A 20,000-nucleotide genomic window follows, 5' to 3' on the forward strand; every position below is an offset into this window, starting at 1 on the left:
CCAACTTACCCCATCCAACAATGCAGAACTTCAGGATGTACCTCCGGATGTAGGTGTTAAAGACCTTGACTAAAGCGATGTACATGTGGACAGACTCAAGTCCCATCCATGTGAACGAGGTGAGCAGGAAGAAGTGCAGGAAAGCAGCCGCGGCTATACACAACCCCTCCATGTCATAGGAAGCCAGCCAGCCGTCCAGGAGGAACATCATGTTGAGGAAGAGCAGCGAGGTGCTCAGGTTCATCAGGATCTTGGACGGGTAATCTCGACGCAATTTCCTACGAGTGCCAGGGTCAAAACATTTCTTATACGTTGGCTTTCATGCTTCATTGTATTCATGAACATCTTACAAATACATACAAATCTTGTGTATGTAAATCTCATTTTCATCCTATAAAATAGCTGTCCATGTGAGAAGTCTCGAAAAAATTATAAAAACTCTTTTTTGATGACCTTTCTAAAACACAAAATGGTCTCATAGTTCTAGGTAACGAGCAGCAGAAATTTCAGTTCGGATTTCTGAAACTCACTCGAAGGCAACATAAGTGAGGATCGTTACAGCCGAAAAGATGGCCGAAATCCCGCAGCCGATGTACGTGATGAACATCAGAATCTTGTTGTTCCTCTCGTTGATGTGCGCCGAAGCTCCACTCAGATCCTACACAAGCAAAAGTCATGTTTTTACTGACTATAAACACATCTATCTATGGATAGACAGACAGACGGATAAATAAATACTGGACCCTATTCATCTATTTGTTTATAGACACATGGAAAGATAGACCGCAAAACAGCCAGACATACAGACACAGACAGACTGATCAAAAGATTGACAGACAGACAGACAGACAGACAGACAGACAGACAGACAGACAGACAGACAGACAGACAGACAAATAACTTCATTTATCCCAGAGGGAAATTTTCTAGATCTTGTCTATCTGTCTGTCTGATCATCTTCATCATCATCATCATCATCATCATCATCATCATCATCATAAATCAGCAAGAGGATGCCTGTCTCACCATCAGAACACCAAAGTGTGTTAAGTGGTTGCACAGGCAGATGGTTCTGTTGCTGTTGGACTCGGGGCTGACCTTACATCCCTCACTATTCCAGCCTCCAGTGCCATCTGCAGAGAAGTAATAATACAGTAACACATGAGCTTCACCTCTCACGGTATGAAGAAACGACATCCTTGAGATCTGAGACGATCAAACTAAAGCACACTTACTTTCGATGCTGAAATCCCAAAACACGCACAACCGATTTAGATTCCACTAATAAAAACAACAACAAAAAACTGTTTGTTAATAACTTTCACATTTCAAAGCGAGCAAATGAGAAGGAGGTGGAAATGTGCCTGTGTATGATTATTCACAGAACATGATCATTTAACTCGTATTATTCTTTATATACATCAGAAGAATCCAAGCAAAGCATCAGGTAGATAGCTAGCTAGCTAGCTAGCTAGCTAGCTAGATAGATAGATAGATAGATAGATAGATAGATAGATAGATAGATAGATAGATAGATAGATAGATAGATAGATAGATAGATAGATAGATAGATAGATAGATAGATAGATAGGCAGTTATATAGGTAAACAGACAGACGGACAGACAGACAGACAGACAGACAGACAGACAGACAGACAGACAGACAGACAGACAGACAGACAGATAGATAGATAGATAGATAGATAGATAGATAGATAGATAGATAGATAGATAGATAGATAGATAGATAGATAGATAGACAGACAGTTAGTTATATAGTTAAACAGTTAAACAGAGACAGACAGACAGACGATCGATCGATCTGTCAGATTTTGCCATGGGTTTGTAATGGAGTTAATTCTGTGTAAGAGTCCTGGAAGGTGCTGTGAAGGTGTGCTGTGGTCAGAATACCTGATGCTGCAGATGGGAGATCTCTATTTGCACAGGGTCTTTAAGATTACTGATGGAGAAGTTTCCCACACTGCTGGCCACCACATAACTGTTGAGCGACAGGCCGTTGTTTTGCTGATCCTACAGGAAGCAATTCACTGAAATGTTAATGTTGCCTGAATGGCATCTAGACCTTAGATTAGTTTAGATTAGGGATTAATAAACGATGTCACACATTATTAGGATTTTGAGGTCACACTTAGCAAAGCAATGTCAGAAGAACACTTTTGTTACACATAAAAATTATAAGTTAAATATTAAATATACCGTTTATTGTAAGGTGATAATCCAGGGCTGAGTGTGATGGGATACAATGGTACTGCACAAAGTGGAGGTGAAGAAGGGCCCGAGGTGAAGCATTAAAATGGTGTAAGGCCTTACAGCTAGCCATGGATTATCATCTTATATCTTATATCGTATATCCCAATATTGACGAGTTTAAAACTGACTGAATGGACGCATTTTATATATACGGCTCATCAGATCTGGAATCCTGCTGCTCCAGATCACACCCAGAGATAAAGTAGTGCCATAAGATTACATTTATTTGGATGGGTTTGCAATCTGTGTAACACACAACACCTGAACTTCCAGCCAATCACAATCCAGTATTCAGACTGACCTTGGCATAATAATGTATTTACACTCATCATCCATTTTATTCAGAACACATGTACACTCATACAGTTATCCAACCAGTAAATGATATAACAGCCAAAAAAAATCTAAACTCTAGAGACTGTTGTATATGAAAAAGAGTTTTCTGAGATACAAATATGGCATTTGAGAGCAACAAGCAATTATATATTTATATTTATTTATATAAATAATAAGCAGTTGAGGGTTTAGGACCTAGCAATGCTTGATCCGAACATGAATTGAAACTGGTGCTGTCACACGATTGGCCGATTGGATAATAAAGGGGACAAATGCATGTTATATATTATACGTCATGCTAGTATGCACAATCACCACAAATCCATGAACCTTACCATTACCGATCCAAAATACTGTAGATACAAATACCCATAATACCAGAATTAGCAGAAATTCGATTTGTATTATGTATTGTGTCAAGTGGCATCAACGATACATGCTAGCAATGTGATCCGAGCTATGAAACGTTTGAAAAAACTGCACCCACCTGGAAGAGTCCCGTTTTGCTGAAGAACATAAAGTTAATTCTGGAGACGAGTTCAATATCAGCATCGCTCATGTTATGAAGCAAAGTGGCAGGCAGCGAGACACGAGCTAAGGAGTTACTGATGTCTGACTCGAAATCAATCTGGGAAAAAAAGAGAAAGAAGGACATTCCAGAATTTTTTGGAGAAGAATGTCATCTTCACCAAGGGGCTATGAGAAGACCGTCTTGCTTTACGTTGTTCAGAACCTGAGGTGAGACTTGATGACTATACTGCTTGAGGGAGAACCCTTGCCCTAAATGGTGCCCTTGATTCCTGAGGCCCACTTTGGTGACACCCACAAGACGATCAAGGGCACTTCGGTGTAAAAGTCAAGTCAAGTTTATTTCTATTGCGCTTTTTCACAATGGACATTGTCGCCCCAGGCTTTTTTCACAATGGACATAGTCGCCCCAGGCTTGTACCATTCACATTTAAGCCTATGTGCACAAGACATGGAGAAACAGGACACAGAAATATGGAGGCATGGCATGTACCTGAGGATCCGAGGAATTTGTAGCCATAAAGGCGCTGAAATTGGCTCCACTAAAGCTGCTGGGGTTGATAGCTGAGATTCCCACTGCCAGGTTCTTGGAAGTGATAGTCAAGGAAGGACCATCAAACTCAATCTTCTGTACAAGTTTGTCCATGGTTTTTAGTGCCCTGAAAGTAAGGGGACGAAAGGGAGCACATTTCAGAGCATTATGTTTCAAATTTCTGCCGAATATACAGCAATATATTCTGACAGTGGTGGCTTGGCAGTTAAGGTTCTGAGAAGGTTGGGGGTTCAAGTCCCAAACTGCCAAGCTGATACTGATATTATTTTTAGATGTGCTGCACTTTTATTATTTGGAAAGTGACCAATAATTTGCGATCAATATTTTATATGTAGATTGATTTCGTTCTCTTCACGTTCCCTTACCACCACCAGCTCTACCTCTGCCATGTTAATCTATATTCTATGTGACTCTCGGTCTCTATAGTGTTGTGATACGTCATATTCACGTAGCAGCACGTGAATATGGTGTATCACAACACTACAGAGACCGAGAGTCACATAGAATATAGATTAACATGGCAGAGGTAGAGCTGCATCTTCGTAGAGACAGAACAGGAAAAGAACATCTGGATTTATTTAATCTTTTTTTCTATTCATTTGCACTACAAAGGCCGCTTCATTTGTATTGTGCATGGAGATGTGAATCGTGTCAGCCACAGTTATGGGGATTCACATTCCCGATATACTGTACACTAAACTATGGATCTATGAAAGTTCTTGTACACAGGAACATAATCCTATCATTAAAAATAAAAACCTACATATCTGAGGCAGCCAGCTGCACTGGCTCGGAGCTGATCATCACATTGGAAATGATAGTGACCACAGTGGAAGCCAAGGAGACGTTAATTCGGGCCACGTTTACCAGCTTCGTCACCACAGTGACCACCTTCGACAGCTCATCAGTGGAAAGCTCGTTGTTTGTGATGTCGGCGAGCTGAACAGCCACGTCCGCTGCGTTTTCTGTTTCAAACAAAGCATACGACTGTTAATCTTGAATCAATGAATAATTAGTTTCAAGGGTTTTAAAAAAAACGAAATGGCACCTTGTGAAACTTTGATGTCTTCTATATTTGTGCAGTTCAGGAGATCTGGCTGGTCCCAAAAAGAGGAATAATTGTCCGGGCTGATCATGCTGAGAAAGAGAAAGAGAAAGAGAAAGAGAGAAGAAAGCTTGTTTACACTCCGGACCTTGGCATTATATCTGTAAATAGACAAATCATATCATACAGCAGAGCACCAGATAGGTAGGTAGGTAGGTAAGTGGGTAGATGGATGGATGGATTGATGGAGAGATTATACCAGTTATGGTACCATTGTAGCAAAATTACTACAATTTTCAATTGCACAGCAAAGTCCATTATATACACACCAAGTCCTGGACGCATTCTGCTCTTTGTATGGGAAGCATGGGATGAAATGGGTGACTGATGTTCTTGTCTCTGGCCATTTATAATGCAGTGGAGACTCCTCAGCCGGACAGTTTTCTGGAAAAGCGATTACATTAATTACAAGATACATCGGCTGCACATGATTACTGCATACAACAAAAACAATACAGAGGCCGAGGCGTGTCCTGAGAGCCACATAGAATATAGATTAACATGGCAGAGGTAGAGCTGCATCCTCCTAGAGACAGAACAGGAAAAGAACTTTTGGTTGCTTTGCAAAATCTCAAGATTTGCCATGAACAGTTTTGCCTTTAATTTTCCATCAGTTAACAGTTAATAACCTCAACAATGATGGCACACATTTCCCTTTTGAAAATTTTTTATTTCACCTGAGGTCTCTGAGGGGGTTTTTCCTTGCCACTTTCCTTTACCACTGCCTCACTGAAGAGGGATCATAGATACAAATTTATGACTCAAACATTTATTTTGTAAAGCTGCTTAGGGACAACGTCAAGGGACTTATAGTGACAAAACGCAATACAAATAAAATATAATTGAAATCACGTCATTACAACAATTTGCCTGAAAAAACTTCCAGAATTTCCAAAACGAAACGATAGAAGAGGATTAGGGTTCATACCGATAGCGTTTACGGCGATGTCATCCAACGCAAAGCTGGCTGAAGGAGAAATGCTCTTCAGTCTGTTCGTGATGTCGGCGTCTGTTAGAAGTTTTCCTGTAGTGTTTCGATACACCAGCAGTGCCTTACAAGAGTATCTTGGAAAAATTAAAAAACAAAACAATTAAACTTCCATTCTTTGTATAGTATAGACATTAGCTGGTCGTGCATTTTACACTGAGGCCGTCAGTGGAGTTCTACCTCAATCAATCCACCTCTTATTAGCATCATTATGACGCCACGGCTATAAAACCATCAATATTAAACAGAAATGCAGTATAACATCACAGACAGAAATCTCGTTCAACCTCAACACAATGAGCCTTTACTAAAGCAAGAAAACCAAAGACCACATTTCAACACGTCTCCTTTCACTGCACCCGCATACGTCATCTCTGGCAGAAGCATCAATATCAATGCATTGTTTTCAGTGCATTTTGGTTTTCCTGGGGATTTGAAATGAAGAAAAAGTGTGTTTTTAAATGTTTTGGCAACCTGACGTACAAATATATATATATTTTTTAAGTCGTTCTTGTAAATGTCCTTGTACATTGTATTTGCGATCAAATCAAATTCTTCTCCTTTGTCAGCCGTTGTAAAATGGAAAAACAGCTATGAAATCAACACCAACATTTTACCTTGCGCACTTTGCCACAGATGTGGTTTGCGAGCTCTGACTAGCGCCCTCTCTGACCGTCGAATCAAAGAATGTGAAAATGCCGACGTTACTGTACACCCGCACATACCTGTACACATGTCGCATTGTTGCCAACTCAAAATCTGATTGGTTAAAGGAACAGCCTTCATGCAACATTTACTTTACGCTACACGTATAAGCGATGGCGATTTTGAAGGCCTCATGGCAGATTCCTTTGACCCTAGCAATAAGTGATGAATGTAATCTAAATGAATAGAAACTGCAACATGAACAGACACTCCTAGAGGCAGCACAAGTAAGAGAAATATGAAATAAAGAGAATAGATTATTGGGAATAGCATAGTCACAGACAAAAATAGTGGTGGGCCATCAGGGTCAGCAAGGCCTTTTCTACTGGCCTTGCTGACCCTGATGGCCCACCACAGAATATAGATTATAGATAGTATATAAATACACCTCTTATTACTATATTACCTCGTGCCTTGTGTATTGGAGGAATCAGTTCCAGGAAGAATGCTGGGAAAAGAGTTGAGAAATTCATATAAGTACACCAACACCAACCACATGAATATCTGTTCATTTCCACTGACATCTGAAGATGTTCCTCACCTGACATTATCGACATAAATAGTATGATTCCAGTCCTGGAAGGTTTGGTTCAACTGTAAGGTACAAATGATAGATGTGTAAAAAAAAGGTTCGGCACCCCACCGTATCATGTATAGTAGATATCCAGTACAGTCATACCCATCGTGCGATGGAGTCATCTGTGACCTGAAGTTTATCGGATACAATTAAAGAAATCCTGAAGTAGGTAAACTCTGCAAAATTAAAAAAGCAAATATATATATAAAAAAGTTCAGTTTAATTAAGAGAATATAATAGATTAGAGTTAGTAGTGATTGAATCTTTTAGGTCTGTGGAGCAGAGCAGTAGGGAGACAACACTGAAAAAAATTCACCTTGATTCAGTGAGATACACTATATGAACAGAAGTATTGGGACACCAAATCTTTATATTGCGATGAATTGGAACGGCACCCCAGGGCTTCTCACCTCACCTATATCAGTACCTGACTTTACTAACGTATTGCCAAAAAAAATCTCCACAAAAGCTTGTGGAACATCTTCCCAGAAGATTGGAGGTTGTTATAAGAGCAAATGTGGAATGAGATGTACAAATCTTATTATTAAATGTCCACAAGTTTTAGTTCATATAGTGTAATTCAGTCCAAATTCAGGGTAGTATGTACTATTTATTTAAATCTATTAATGCTGAAAACAAATAAACATCCCACACACTTTGGTAATATTGGCCTATTTTTTTTAAGAATCGCCAAACATTCACAAATATTTGTAAGCTTTTTGCACAACTAAGACGACCCCCCCCCCCCCCCCCCTGAGACTTCTCGAATCGAAGCGGCCCACTGCTATGCCCTACAGCCATCTCAAGATGGTGCTCATGTTTTATATTGTTAGTCCAGGACTAGCGTTCAACATATCTCTACTCTCTGTTAAAACCTTCTTAGGAGACTGAAGCAAGACAAATGCATTTACCACAAAGCACTATATTTTCCCAACACACAGTATGTTTTTCACTTGTTTGTCCAAGCCATCATAATTTTAAAACATTTGGTAGAGCGGTCTCCTAAGAAAGCTGAACAATGAAAGAAAAATCACATACGGGAAAAAAACATACGGAAATAGTATTATTGTGATTTGTTTTGTGTGAAAACTAGTGTTAATCTCTTTCTACACCCGCTACAGAAACAATCAAGAGCTTTCTAAAATCTGGACAAGAATTCAAGTCGATTGTTCCCTTTAAACCATCGTGTGATTGGCAGCGAAGGTGAGCAATGATTAGGAAGAAAGCCACAGTACATCTTTTTCTAAAGTGTCGTTATTGGAAAACATACTGTTCCCAGTCGAAAGTCCACAATGACAAGAAGTGTAAAAAACCGCTTTACATGGGCACGGGATAATATCAGTGGAGTCTGCGGCGGGTCCATGGGTGGCATCGGTGGGCACAGAGTCGAAATCTGCCGTGATTCCCTTAGGAGGGGACGCCAGAGGAAACGTGCCATTTGTGGAGACAAAGGACTGGTCGTAAACAGCCGGGGGAGATGGATGCATTTCTCTATCTGTGGTGATGGGCAGAACAATGAAAGCATTGTCTTTGTTGCTTAAGGGCTTTGCTGATTCATTCTTGGACCAAAAAAGCTGCTCTGTTGTCGAGAACTGTGCATGTTGAGTATCCTGAAGGTCCTCAATTATAATGCTAGTATCCACTGGGTGAATGTCTAGACCAAGGCTATATACACTTGCTTCTAACGTTAAAGGCCATGAGTGTATACTAGGAATAGTGGATGTGTGTGGAAATCCAATGGTTACGTGAGAAAAATCAAGCTTCTGGTCATGTTCTGTGTTTGGTAATTGCGGAACATGCGGAGTCAAGCCTGATGTCATTGTGGAGACTGAGCAACTCAGTGAAGGGTCTTTGTTTGGCAGCTTTGATCGCAAGATACTGAGTGTACTGGTTCCAGTGTGCTCTGTAATGTAATATTCTTTTGATCCATCTGTATTATTTACATTCTGAGGTACAGATGGTCCTGATTGGAATTCCAGAGGTACAGTTTGTGAGAGAGATGGTGATGTTAAGACTTCATCGACCCCTATTTCAAACATACTGCCCCCTTCTGTGGCTTTTAAAGTATCCAGAAAAATAGGAGATGGCATGAAACTGTGGTCAACATAGCTACCAGAGGTGGGGGTGTACATAGGCAATCCATCCTCTTTCTGTGTTTCCATTTCCAAGCTTGAACGAAGGGGTAAAAAAGCAGAACTGCCCCACTGGTCTGTCAGGATGGGTGTTGCAGAACTACCACTGATGAAACTATGAACGGCATGTGGCGATGCCTTGTGGCTGTCTAGAGGTCTGCTTACGTGTGATGGCTCAAGCCCCCTCAAGCCTTCCACCAGAGATGCAGCAATTGTCCCCTCAGTGACGGGGTAGGAAGCAACAATGCTAGGGGTTCTCAAAGAGTCAAAGTTGTTATAATAGTGTGGGCTTAGGTTTAAGATAAATTGATTCTCTGATTGGGGATGATCCAGATCAGCCCCTGAGGCAAGAATGCGTTCAGAGGTGTCAAATGATGGAGCTGAGGAAAGAGAAGCAGTTGACAATGGACTGGGCCTGATGGTATATTCATGCTCACCCTCAATGGCAGGTATTGGACTGATGTATAAAGTAGGATGTAACTCTGTTCTGAGGGGATAGGAAATTTGGGAAAGGTACTTACTTACTGTTAAAGGTTCTGTAAACAATCCTGTTATATAATTAGAGGAGTACCTGAGGGAGGCAGCTATGCTGGGAGTGTTTTCTGGCATCACTGTCCTGCCATAATGTTCCTCTAAAACCCCAAGCTGCCCTTGTGCAATGACTGTGGGTTGTAGCAAAAGAGACACCTTTGTACACCCCTGTTGATATCCAGTAACATCTGCAAAGATGCACTGAGTACCTTGGAAAACTTTGTGCACAGTACTTGTCAAGCTGGAGTAGCTTGGGGATATTGCTAGTCTTGAAAGGGAGGAGAACTCCGTTGTTCTTACAGTTAGTCTACTCGGTCTAGATTGGCCCGTTAGAACATCTGACCCTCCTAGAGCTTTGATAAGCATCATGGTGTTCTGGGTTTCAACCTGCTCAATGGGGGTATTGTCTGTGCCAGTCGGAGCATTTGCCACTTTTAAAAGCGATACATTCAAGCTGGTAGCGCTCAGGCCTTCATCCAGAGAGTAGGGTGCGTCAAATTCAAATAAGCTGAAAATATCCTCATCTAAATCGATATCATAGAGAAAGGATTCCGAGCCATATCCGGATGGAAAATCAAGCTCTTCGGAGCTGTTCTCGTTGCTCTCGCTCAGGTCCCACTGCGGAGTCAGCGGTTTAGTTTTACGATTGCTGACCGACACCACCAGGAAAGACTCAGCATTTTCAGTCTGGTTACGTGGCCCCATTACATGGGAATAGGCTGGCCTTCTAGTTGTAAAGTTTGTTTTCTTGGCATTGGTTAGTGCTCCTGGGATTCTCGGCTCAGAGGACATACTTGTCATACTTTTCGTCGGTAACGGAGGCGCTTTAGTAATATGTAGATTCGGGTTTTTAGGGGCTTGTGTTACTGCGATCTCCGGTTTCTTTCTTACAGGCCAAATGAGAGGGGTGGAGATAAAGCCGAGTGAGGTTTTGGAACTCCGTCCAGCAGGAGCAACCGGAGGTTGAGAAGGGGGAGGAGTGGAGGATACGGCTGCTGAGCGTGGAGGGAGTCGCAGCAATGACCAAAACAACACAGCCGTCCCTTTCTCTGTGGTAGCCAATAGACAGGTCATTGGGAAAAAGTTGTTATTGATCTTTCTAACACAGCATATTATGACCACATACAACAATCAAGTCTACCTCTACCTAAACATACATAAATGTGCCAGAATCCTTAGTTTCTTATAGAAGTTAAGGGAAGAAATGGGGAAATATCGGCGCTAGGTTAAGTAGATCAAGAACATACCAGTCAGAGAGAATATCTAATTTCATTGTAAAATTAAATGACACTATAGGAGAAGGAGATACAGTGAACTAAGTACATGAATGATAACAGTTTGTGAAAGAGATCAAAGGTGTTAGGAAATTAATATATTGGATGAATCTAGACTTCATATTGGGGTCTAACATCAACAAGTTCTTGTCTTCAACTTTGTGTTGCTCCATTTACTCTATGGGCAAAAGTGGAGTGGGACACCTGACTTTTCCAACCATATGTGGTTCTACCTCAAATTCATTTGACAAAATCGGAGGTACACAACTGTATTGGATGCCACTGGATGTGGTAGGATGAGATATTTCCTTTTCTTGAACTGTTCTATCCTGGCAATGTCCCTATGCACAAAGCCAGTCCCATGAAGATATTCTTTACAAATGGAAGATCTCCTGCTATAGAGCTCTGACCTCAATCCTATTGGGATGAATTGGAATGTTGATGGCACCCCAGGCCTCCTCACCTCACCCACATCAGTACATGAATTTTCTAAAGTCCTTGGGGCTGAATGAGCACAAATCTCCATAAAATCTAGTAGAACATACTACATAAGTGGAGCGTATTATAAGAGCAAGAGCAAATGGGGACTAAGTGTGGAATAGAAAGTTCAAAAAGCAAAATCTTATAGTCAGATGATCACAATCTTGTGTCCACACAATATATATATATATATATAGGGGGCTGTAAACTTTGTCGATAGAACAAATTGGTTTAAATACATAAAAAAGAACATAAATTAATTATTAATAAACAAAGCTCTTTATTTCATAATGTGTTATTTAGTTCAGGTCATATCTAAATCATTGTGAAGATTCAGTGGCTATAAAAATATATATATATATATATAAATAAATAATATAAAATAATAACTACATAAAATAAAATGGTTTTCTGGTTATGGAGATAAAAAGAAAGATACAAAAAACGAAACAATTTTGTGTAATAGTAACAGCTGAACGCAATCTAATTTGTGAGGAACGTACACAATGTCAGCGTACCGAAGATATTTTGCTGAATAGTATATATATATATATATATATATATATATATATATATATATATATATATATTTACATATAATAAACCTTCAGTACTGAACTTTACCAGTAGGAGCGCTGGAGGGGTTCGGAGGATAAGTCGTAGCAGCGAAATTAGTTTGAACTAACGGCAGAGAAGCATTTAGTGGTTATGAGACACGCGTGCACACACACACACACACACACACACACACACACACACACACACACACACACACACACACACACATGTTAGTCAGAGGAAAGATTTAGTAGAAAAATGTACAGGATGGTGAAAAGACTCCTGCTTACCGGCGGGTGTGGTTAAAGTAACGCTAGGAGTGCTGGTGTAGAAAATGGTTATAGAAAGATCTGACAAAGAAAATGGAAAATGCATTTTGATGAGGCCATGCATTTAACATCAAAACAAATACATGCACATGCTTCGATATGGACTCAGGAGCATCTTTAATGAAACATGTAGGACCCTGGAACTACTACTATATGCTTTTTGAACATCTTTCACATTTAATCCCCATTTGCTCTTATAATAAGCTCCATTCTTCTGAGAAGATGTTCCACTAAATTTTTATGGAGATTTGTGAACTTTCATTCAAACACAAGTGTACTAGTAAAGTCAGGTACTGATGTAGGTAAGGAAATGAGGAAGCCTGTGGTGTTCCAGGTGTTCAGGGTTTGAGCTCTATTGCAGGCCACTCAAGATCTTCCACACACATCCAACCCCATTTAAACGTGTATCTTCATGGAGCTGGATTTCATGGAGCCCAAACTGTTCCCACAAAGCGGAAAGAACACAATTGTATCAGACGTCTTTGGACGCCGTAGTATGAATTTTCCCTTCACTTGAACTAGGAGACCCAAACCTGTTCCAGCGTGAAAATCCAGGTCTATGAATATCTGCTTTACATGAATTTAGTGTGTGGAAGATCTTGAGTGGCCTACTATAGAGCTCAAACCCTATTGAACACCTCACCTTCCTCACTTCACCTACATCAGTACCTGACTTTATGAATTCTCTTGTGGCAGAATTAATGAGCACAAATTTCCACAAAATCCTGTGGAACATCTTCTCAGAAGTGTGAAGGTTTTTCTTAGAGCATTTGGGGACTAAATGTGGAATGGGATATTATATATTATATATATTCACATTGCAGTTGAAAAGAAAATATTTTGAACCCCACATGAAATCCATAAAATCAAGAATAAGGGAACTTCACTGGAACTGACTCAGACGTGACAACAATGACCATCTTTCTTTCCCTTTTTTCCCCCCTCTTTTCCATCATTCCGATATTCATTTCTGCTGAGTGTTTTAATAAAAGATGCCCATTGTGGCCAACATTCCAACAAGTCATACATTATGGATGGTATTAATCAGGCAGAATGTAGGAATAAAACCAAACACTGGAATAAACAAGAGGACATGGGACTTTTATTAGCGATCGCGCTAGTGGACGTGTGTTAGCTTTTCATGAAGAAATATCGTTTCGGGGTTTATTTTGCATTAAAGTTTGGACTGAAGAATGCACTGCTTTGGCTGATCAACCATTTACCGACCAATCACATTTCAGTATCGCTCAACACTTCCGATTCACATTGCAATAGACATGAAACATCATAGACACGTTGACTCCAAAAGTATTCGGACACCCTACTTGTCGACCCATATGTGGAGACCCAAAACCTGTTCCACCATGACAATGGGTTGCAGTGGCCTGGAATAGAACTCAAACACTATTGAACACCTTCGGGATGATTTGAAACACCACCCCAGGTCACTTCAGCAATCTGCCTTAAATAATAAATAAAAATCTCCACAAAATCTAGTAGAACATCTCAGAAAAGTGGAGCTCATTATAAGAGTGTATGATACAATCGTACGGTTGGGTGTCCACATACTTTTGGCACATATAAAAGAATTACATCATTTTTTTTTTTTTACACCCGTGATGCTTGAGAAAGTAAAAAGGCACGGATCGTTTGCTTACCGTTGGATGTTGCATTAGTAGAAATGGTGTTAGTGTTGATGGATGAGGTGGTAGTAGTTAGAGATGCTGGTGGCAGGAACGGAGAAAGGTTACATTTCAAGGTCAGGGTATTCGCATTTCAACAGTGGCAACAACATGAGGAAAACAACAACGCTTCAACATGAGAGGTGACTCGAACACCTGACAGAAAACCATCGTGATTCGGAGGTTCAATGCAAAGCAACAGAAGAAAGTGTTATTTCTGTTTCGATTCTTGAGGAACGATCTAAGGAGAGGCAATGCAAACTCGAACTAGAACTACAGCTTTATTGGTGGTCCTGCATCCATCAGCTATAAATCTCTGAGTATTCGGGGACAATTATGCATAAAAATGGATCAGTATGCGATCGATGACTCTGGTGCTGGTTCTGGAAAATCGTGGAATGCTCTCTGCTTCCTCTGGTCTTTACACTCTCTATGCCTGATCTGCTCTATCTGCTCTAGATTTTACCTTTGCGTTATCTGCTCTATTTGCTTCCTCTGATCTAGAAATCTCTGTTTATCTAATCTGCTTCCTTTGGTCTATATGCTTTCTCTACCTAATCTGCTCTCTGGGCTCTCTATGCCTGATCTGCTCTAGATTCTTTCTTTACCCCATCTGCTCTATTTGCTTCCTCTGATATATATAATCTCTGTTTATCTAATCTGCTTCCTCTGGTCTATATGCTTTCTCTACCTGATCTGCTCTCTGCTTTATGGGCTCTCTATGCCCGATCTGCTCTATATTCTACCTTTGTGTTTTCTGCTCTATTTGCTTCCTCTGATCTATAATCTCTGTGTTTCCTAATCTGCTTCCTCTGGTCTATATGGTTTCTCTACCTGATCTGCTCTCTGCTTTATCGGCTCTCTATGCCTGATCTGCTCTATCTGCTCTTTATGCCCTATCTGTTCCCTCTGCTGTTTCAGCTCTAGTTTCTTTCTCTGCCTTATCTGCACTCTCTTCCCTCTCTGCTCTATTTGCTTTATCTGATCTATAGTCTCTCTTCTCCTGATCTTCTCTCTATGCCTTATCTGCTTTATCTGCTGTTTCAGCTCTAGTTTCTCTCTATGCCTTATCTGCTCTCTGTATCGGTATTGTGATATAGCGTTATTATAACCAATAATATTGAATAGTAGAAAATCCTGGATGGTGTGTTACCTGGACAACCGGCTCCTGGAGACACACAGCTGGTGGTTTGAGACGTGGTAGCTGGCAAAGCAGTACCTAGGAAATAAAAATTTTTTTAAAAATCAGTCATTGTTTCGTTATTAAAAGAGGGAATTTTAGAAAGTGGGCAAGGGGACATTGCGGGAATAAAGGCGTATACTTCGCAAAATGCCGCTGTCGTCTGTTGAGGTGCCCTGTTTTCATTTTGTCATCAGAAGTATTCACACAGTGTGTAATACCATTACATATACATACAGACACACTAACATACACATATACACACTTTCACACACACACACACACACACCACTGACTCACTCTTGGTTTTAAAGGCACACCCTGGAAATACTCAAAAAACTCATGTGTGCATTACTCAACACTTAGTCCTTCTTTGTTCTCCACAAAAAAAAAAAAAATTCCCCAAATAAAATGTTATAAAAAAAAAAAAAAAATGTTACGCCTCTTTTTTTTCTCCCATCTCTTTATGTTTACTCCCTTTTTCTCGTCACACTTTCTTCTACTCCTGGGGTTTGATATGTGTGTTGATATTATTGTGCATAATTCTTGTGTATCATTTTGTATTTATTTGTTTGTTTGTTTATTTTTAATTTTTTAAAGAACATGATGGTGCAAAAAAAAAAAAAAGGGGATATTCCTCCTGAGGTGAAACACGGACATTTGCGAGGTTTTGGGAGGAGAAATATTGATAAATGGGAGGAGCTTAAACCTACACACACACACACACACACACACACACACACACACACACACACACACACACACACACACACAAACACACACAAACACACACACACACAAAGTGTTTTGTTTAACTTCTCTTATGATAAACCCTGGTTATAATGAGTGATCCTAGACATGGCAAATAAACACACACACATACACACACACACACACACACACACACACACACACACACACACAGCACGTTAGTATCACACTCACCAGTGGATGAAAGCATCGTTGTTAAATGCGCACACTGCGTATAACAGACTGTAAAGAGAACGTGGCAGTTAGTAGGGTTACACAAGTTTTTTTTTTTAGATGCCATTTTTGTCGACGCCGATAGGGCTTCCTGATTTGCATGTACATCAGATCGTTCTGTTTTTTTGTTTTTTTTTCCTGTGAGCAAGAAAAAAATAAATCTGACATTAAAATGCGTCACTGTTATCAGATTAACTCTGAAGCCCGTCCCTGCCCTTTCGGCACATCTAACGCTGACAAAGAGTTCACCTGGGTGTCCTATTTGCTCTAGCTTCTGTCTCTGCCCTATCTGCGCTCTCTGATCTATAGGCTCTTTATGCCTGATCTGCTCCCTTTGCCCTATCTGCTTCCTCCGGTCTATGGGCTCTCTATGCCTTATATGCTCGCTCAGCAGTTTCTCTCTGCGCTGTCTCTGCCCTATATGCTCTCTCTTCTGTCTTATCTGCTTCCTTTGGTCTATGGCTCTTTGGCTCTCTATGCCTGATCTGCTCTCTCTCTGCCATATCTGCTCTCTCTGCCCTACTTGCCCCTCCCAATCACCCCAGACCCCAGTAACCAATTGCCCCAAGAATAAAATTTTTTTTTAGCTGTTGTAAAGTAGGTAAACAAGAACACACACTTGCGCGCGCGCACACACACACACACACACACACACACACACACACACACACACACACACACACACACAGTCAAAAGGACAAACCGTTAGTTATATTAAAAGAATATAAAGAGTAGTGACGTTCAGCAGACAGACAGACAGACAGACAGACAGACAGACAGACAGACAGACAGACAGACAGACAGACAGACAGACAGACAGACAGGTGCTGATCACATGATCACAGAGCTGTACTCACTGCAGCTGAGCGTCGAGTCGGTCTGAGCGTACGAAGCCGGGATTTCCCAGAAGCCATTGTCCCAGTCCACCACGTTCCCCACGGCATCGCAGGTCAGCGCCGAGAGCTCAGAGGAGGTCATGGCCGTATTCCACACCCGGAAATTATAGAGGATTCCATCAAAGTTCTGCCCCTGTTTCTTTCCTCTGCCCAGCTCAAAAGAACCCCCGGTTTCTGTCCTCATACCCACTGACTCTGAGCAGTATTTAACCTGGTAGGTCCCTTTGAAGTACACGGCTACGGCGCCGTTCACGTTCGACCACGTAACGCAGAACGGCTGCATGTTCGCAGTGAAGTCAGCGACAGTGACGAAATCGTTGACTGGACATGTGACTTTCCCGATGGACAGCTCCATGGTGTTCCCGCTGTTCCCAAAGCTCAGGTAGGGTTCTTTACTCGTGTAAGAAAAGATAATCCCAGATCCGGTGTGCGACTGACCGGCTATCTCGAAGCACACCGTGAACTGACTGAGCACCGGGATGGACACCAAGCTGGACACTCGCACCACATCCTTGGTGTTCTGAGGCAAGGTCACCCTCTGGTTTCTCAGAGCTACAGCAACTGGAGGGGTGGAAAAGTGAAGAGTTTTAGTCCTATTTTTTTATAAGGACATTTCAATATGATTACATTGTAAAGATGTAAAGTTTTCAGCACTGTTTAATATCTCAGATCTGAGAACTACATGTTACAGACATGGGTGCATTTGTATTTTTGTCATTATTTTTGGTTTTATCACAAAAAGCTACACTACGGATGGGGGGGGGGGGGTTAAGGATGTCATCACGTGCCTTCGTTCTTATTAGGAAGATCTGTATTCAGCTTAGATTCTGTACGAGTGCGTTTTGCGGACGTTGTGCCTTTACACCAAATTGGCCAAAATACACAAATAAATAAATAAATAAGTTCATAAATAGTTAAGTAAATAAAAAAAAAATAATAATAATAACAATAATAATAATAATAATAATATTAATAATATAAAGAACAAACAAATTAGCAAATGAATAATAATAATAATAATAATAATAATAATAATAATAATAATAATAATAATAATAATATAAAAACTAGGGCTGCAACAAGTGATAGAATTTATAATTTTCACTATGATAATATTTTTTTTTTTAATTACAATTTATTTTTTATATATGTGTATATATGTATTTATACACTGTATGGTCAAAAGTATTGGGACACCCAACTAGGAGACCGAAACCTGTTCACAAAGCCAGCTCCATAAAGATCTGCTTTCCATGGGTTGGAGTGGAAGATCTTAAAGGGCCTGCTATTAAACACCTTTGGGATGAACTGTAACATCACCCCAGGCCCCCTCATTTCCTCATCTACATCAGTACCGGAATGAGCACAAATCTCCACAAACTCTAGTGGAAGAACTTCATAGGAGAGTGGAGCTTATTATAAGAGCATCTACGTAGGAATCTAATGGTCAGGTGTCCACAAACTTTTGTCCATCAAGAACAAATCTGATTGTTGTCGCAGCCCTAGCCCAAAACAAAGTAAAAAAAAACGAGGCATACCTTGCCTGTAACTGATACTGAAGCCTTTCTTCTGGATACTGAAATCAGAACTAAAGGACACGAGCATGACATTGGTGCTGGAGTTCAGCGTGAGCCTGTTGGCGGTCAGGCCGCAAAACCTCACGTTGCTTGCGCCCGTATCGACGACCACGCTGTCATAGATGCAGCCCTGTGCCTCCTCGAGCTCGAAGTCGAGGAAGGTGAGCTGCAGGACAAAGCCGGCCGGAGCCTGCAGCGTCCACTTGCACGTCAGGCTCGCCGGGTAGTCGCTCGGGTAGCACGGAGACGTAAAGATCCCGCTGGGCGACGTGAGTGTTACGTCGCACTCGACCTGACAGCTCAGCACTGCTGGACCAAAAATAACCGCCGAATATAATATATCTGTGTATTGTTCATGATTCGGTTAGTAGAAGACGACGGACAAAGATCTGGAAAGAGGAAGACGAGTGCAGATGAAGGAATACGGAGCCGACAGGAGAGCTGTTAATAAGGAAAAGGGACAGCTTTTTTGTTTTGTTTTAAAATCAGGATCAGTCCAGAGAAAAGATTCCACATTTCTTTTCTTTCTTTCTACAACTTTCAAAACATCAACGCTGTGACAAAACGTTTTATTATTATGTATTATTATATTAAAAGGTCCGATTTGGGTACAAGTACATCCTGAACTTAAATCATTTCATCTGCGCTGGGACAGGAAGTGCCTGATGCAAATCCACCATTTATAAAGGTCAGGCTTTCAGTTAGGTTACATCTTTAAAGCAGCACACAGACGCTGCATGTTCACACACACACACACACACACACACACACACACACACACACACACACACATATATATATAAGCCTATATACTTATAAAAACAGAAATATGTAGACATCTAAACATTCTTTTTGAACATCCAATTCCACATTTGGTCCTCATTTCCTGTTATTATAAGCTTTACTCTTCTGGAAAGATGTTCCAGATTTTTGTATAGACTTGTGAGATTTTATTTAACTACAAGGGCGTTAGTAAAGTCGGGTCCTAATGTAGGTGAGGAGGTATGAAGGACTGGAGAGCTGTCAAAGAGTGGAAGATCTTGAGTGACCTCAACCCTATTGGAAACCTTTGGAATTAATTAGAACGAATGAATTAGACTTTACTTATGCATTCGTGACTGAAAGAAATCTTACAAATCTCCACAGAAAATTGGATGGAACATCTTTACAGAAGAGTGGAGCTTATTATAAGAGCAAATGAAGACTACATTGGAATGGGATGCTCACAAAAAAACACATCATCTAATGGTCAGGAGTCCACATAGTTTTGTTTCTATACAGCATATATGTGTGAATGTGCAGTGTGTGTGTGCT

At 40.7% G+C, this 20,000-nt stretch overlaps 1 protein-coding gene across 22 annotated transcripts in view; it reads right to left on the reverse strand.

Moving 5' to 3' along the window:
* The window catches only part of adgrg6 (adhesion G protein-coupled receptor G6), a 36,477-nt gene that overhangs the window by 5,807 nt on the left and 10,670 nt on the right, over positions 1-20,000 (reverse strand). For 2 of the 22 annotated variants that reach the window (XM_083534855.1, XM_083534860.1), the window contains exons 3-20: positions 18,648-18,992; positions 17,071-17,670; positions 15,203-15,268; positions 12,329-12,388; positions 7,166-7,239; positions 7,028-7,080; positions 6,893-6,934; positions 5,722-5,858; positions 5,063-5,177; positions 4,737-4,825; positions 4,452-4,653; positions 3,629-3,794; positions 3,095-3,235; positions 1,912-2,031; positions 1,236-1,281; positions 1,027-1,133; positions 531-658; positions 10-278 (exon numbers count right to left, since the gene is read on the reverse strand). In XM_083534855.1, coding sequence (XP_083390981.1) covers positions 10-278; positions 531-658; positions 1,027-1,133; positions 1,236-1,281; positions 1,912-2,031; positions 3,095-3,235; positions 3,629-3,794; positions 4,452-4,653; positions 4,737-4,825; positions 5,063-5,177; positions 5,722-5,858; positions 6,893-6,934; positions 7,028-7,080; positions 7,166-7,239; positions 12,329-12,388; positions 15,203-15,268; positions 17,071-17,670; positions 18,648-18,992 — 2,760 coding nt within the window. Of the gene's footprint in view, positions 1-9; positions 279-530; positions 659-1,026; positions 1,134-1,235; positions 1,282-1,911; positions 2,032-3,094; positions 3,236-3,628; positions 3,795-4,451; positions 4,654-4,736; positions 4,826-5,062; positions 5,178-5,721; positions 5,859-6,892; positions 6,935-7,027; positions 7,081-7,165; positions 7,240-8,384; positions 10,776-12,328; positions 12,389-14,025; positions 14,092-15,202; positions 15,269-16,174; positions 16,223-17,070; positions 17,671-18,647; positions 18,996-20,000 lie in introns of those variants that run through there. The other 20 variants (XM_083534859.1, XM_083534873.1, XM_083534861.1 and 17 more) reach the window with 17 other exon arrangements.

The sequence above is a fragment of the Silurus aristotelis genome (genome assembly GCF_946808225.1).
Source record: "Silurus aristotelis genome assembly, chromosome: 29".
NCBI classification, from domain to species: Eukaryota; Metazoa; Chordata; class Actinopteri; order Siluriformes; family Siluridae; genus Silurus; species Silurus aristotelis.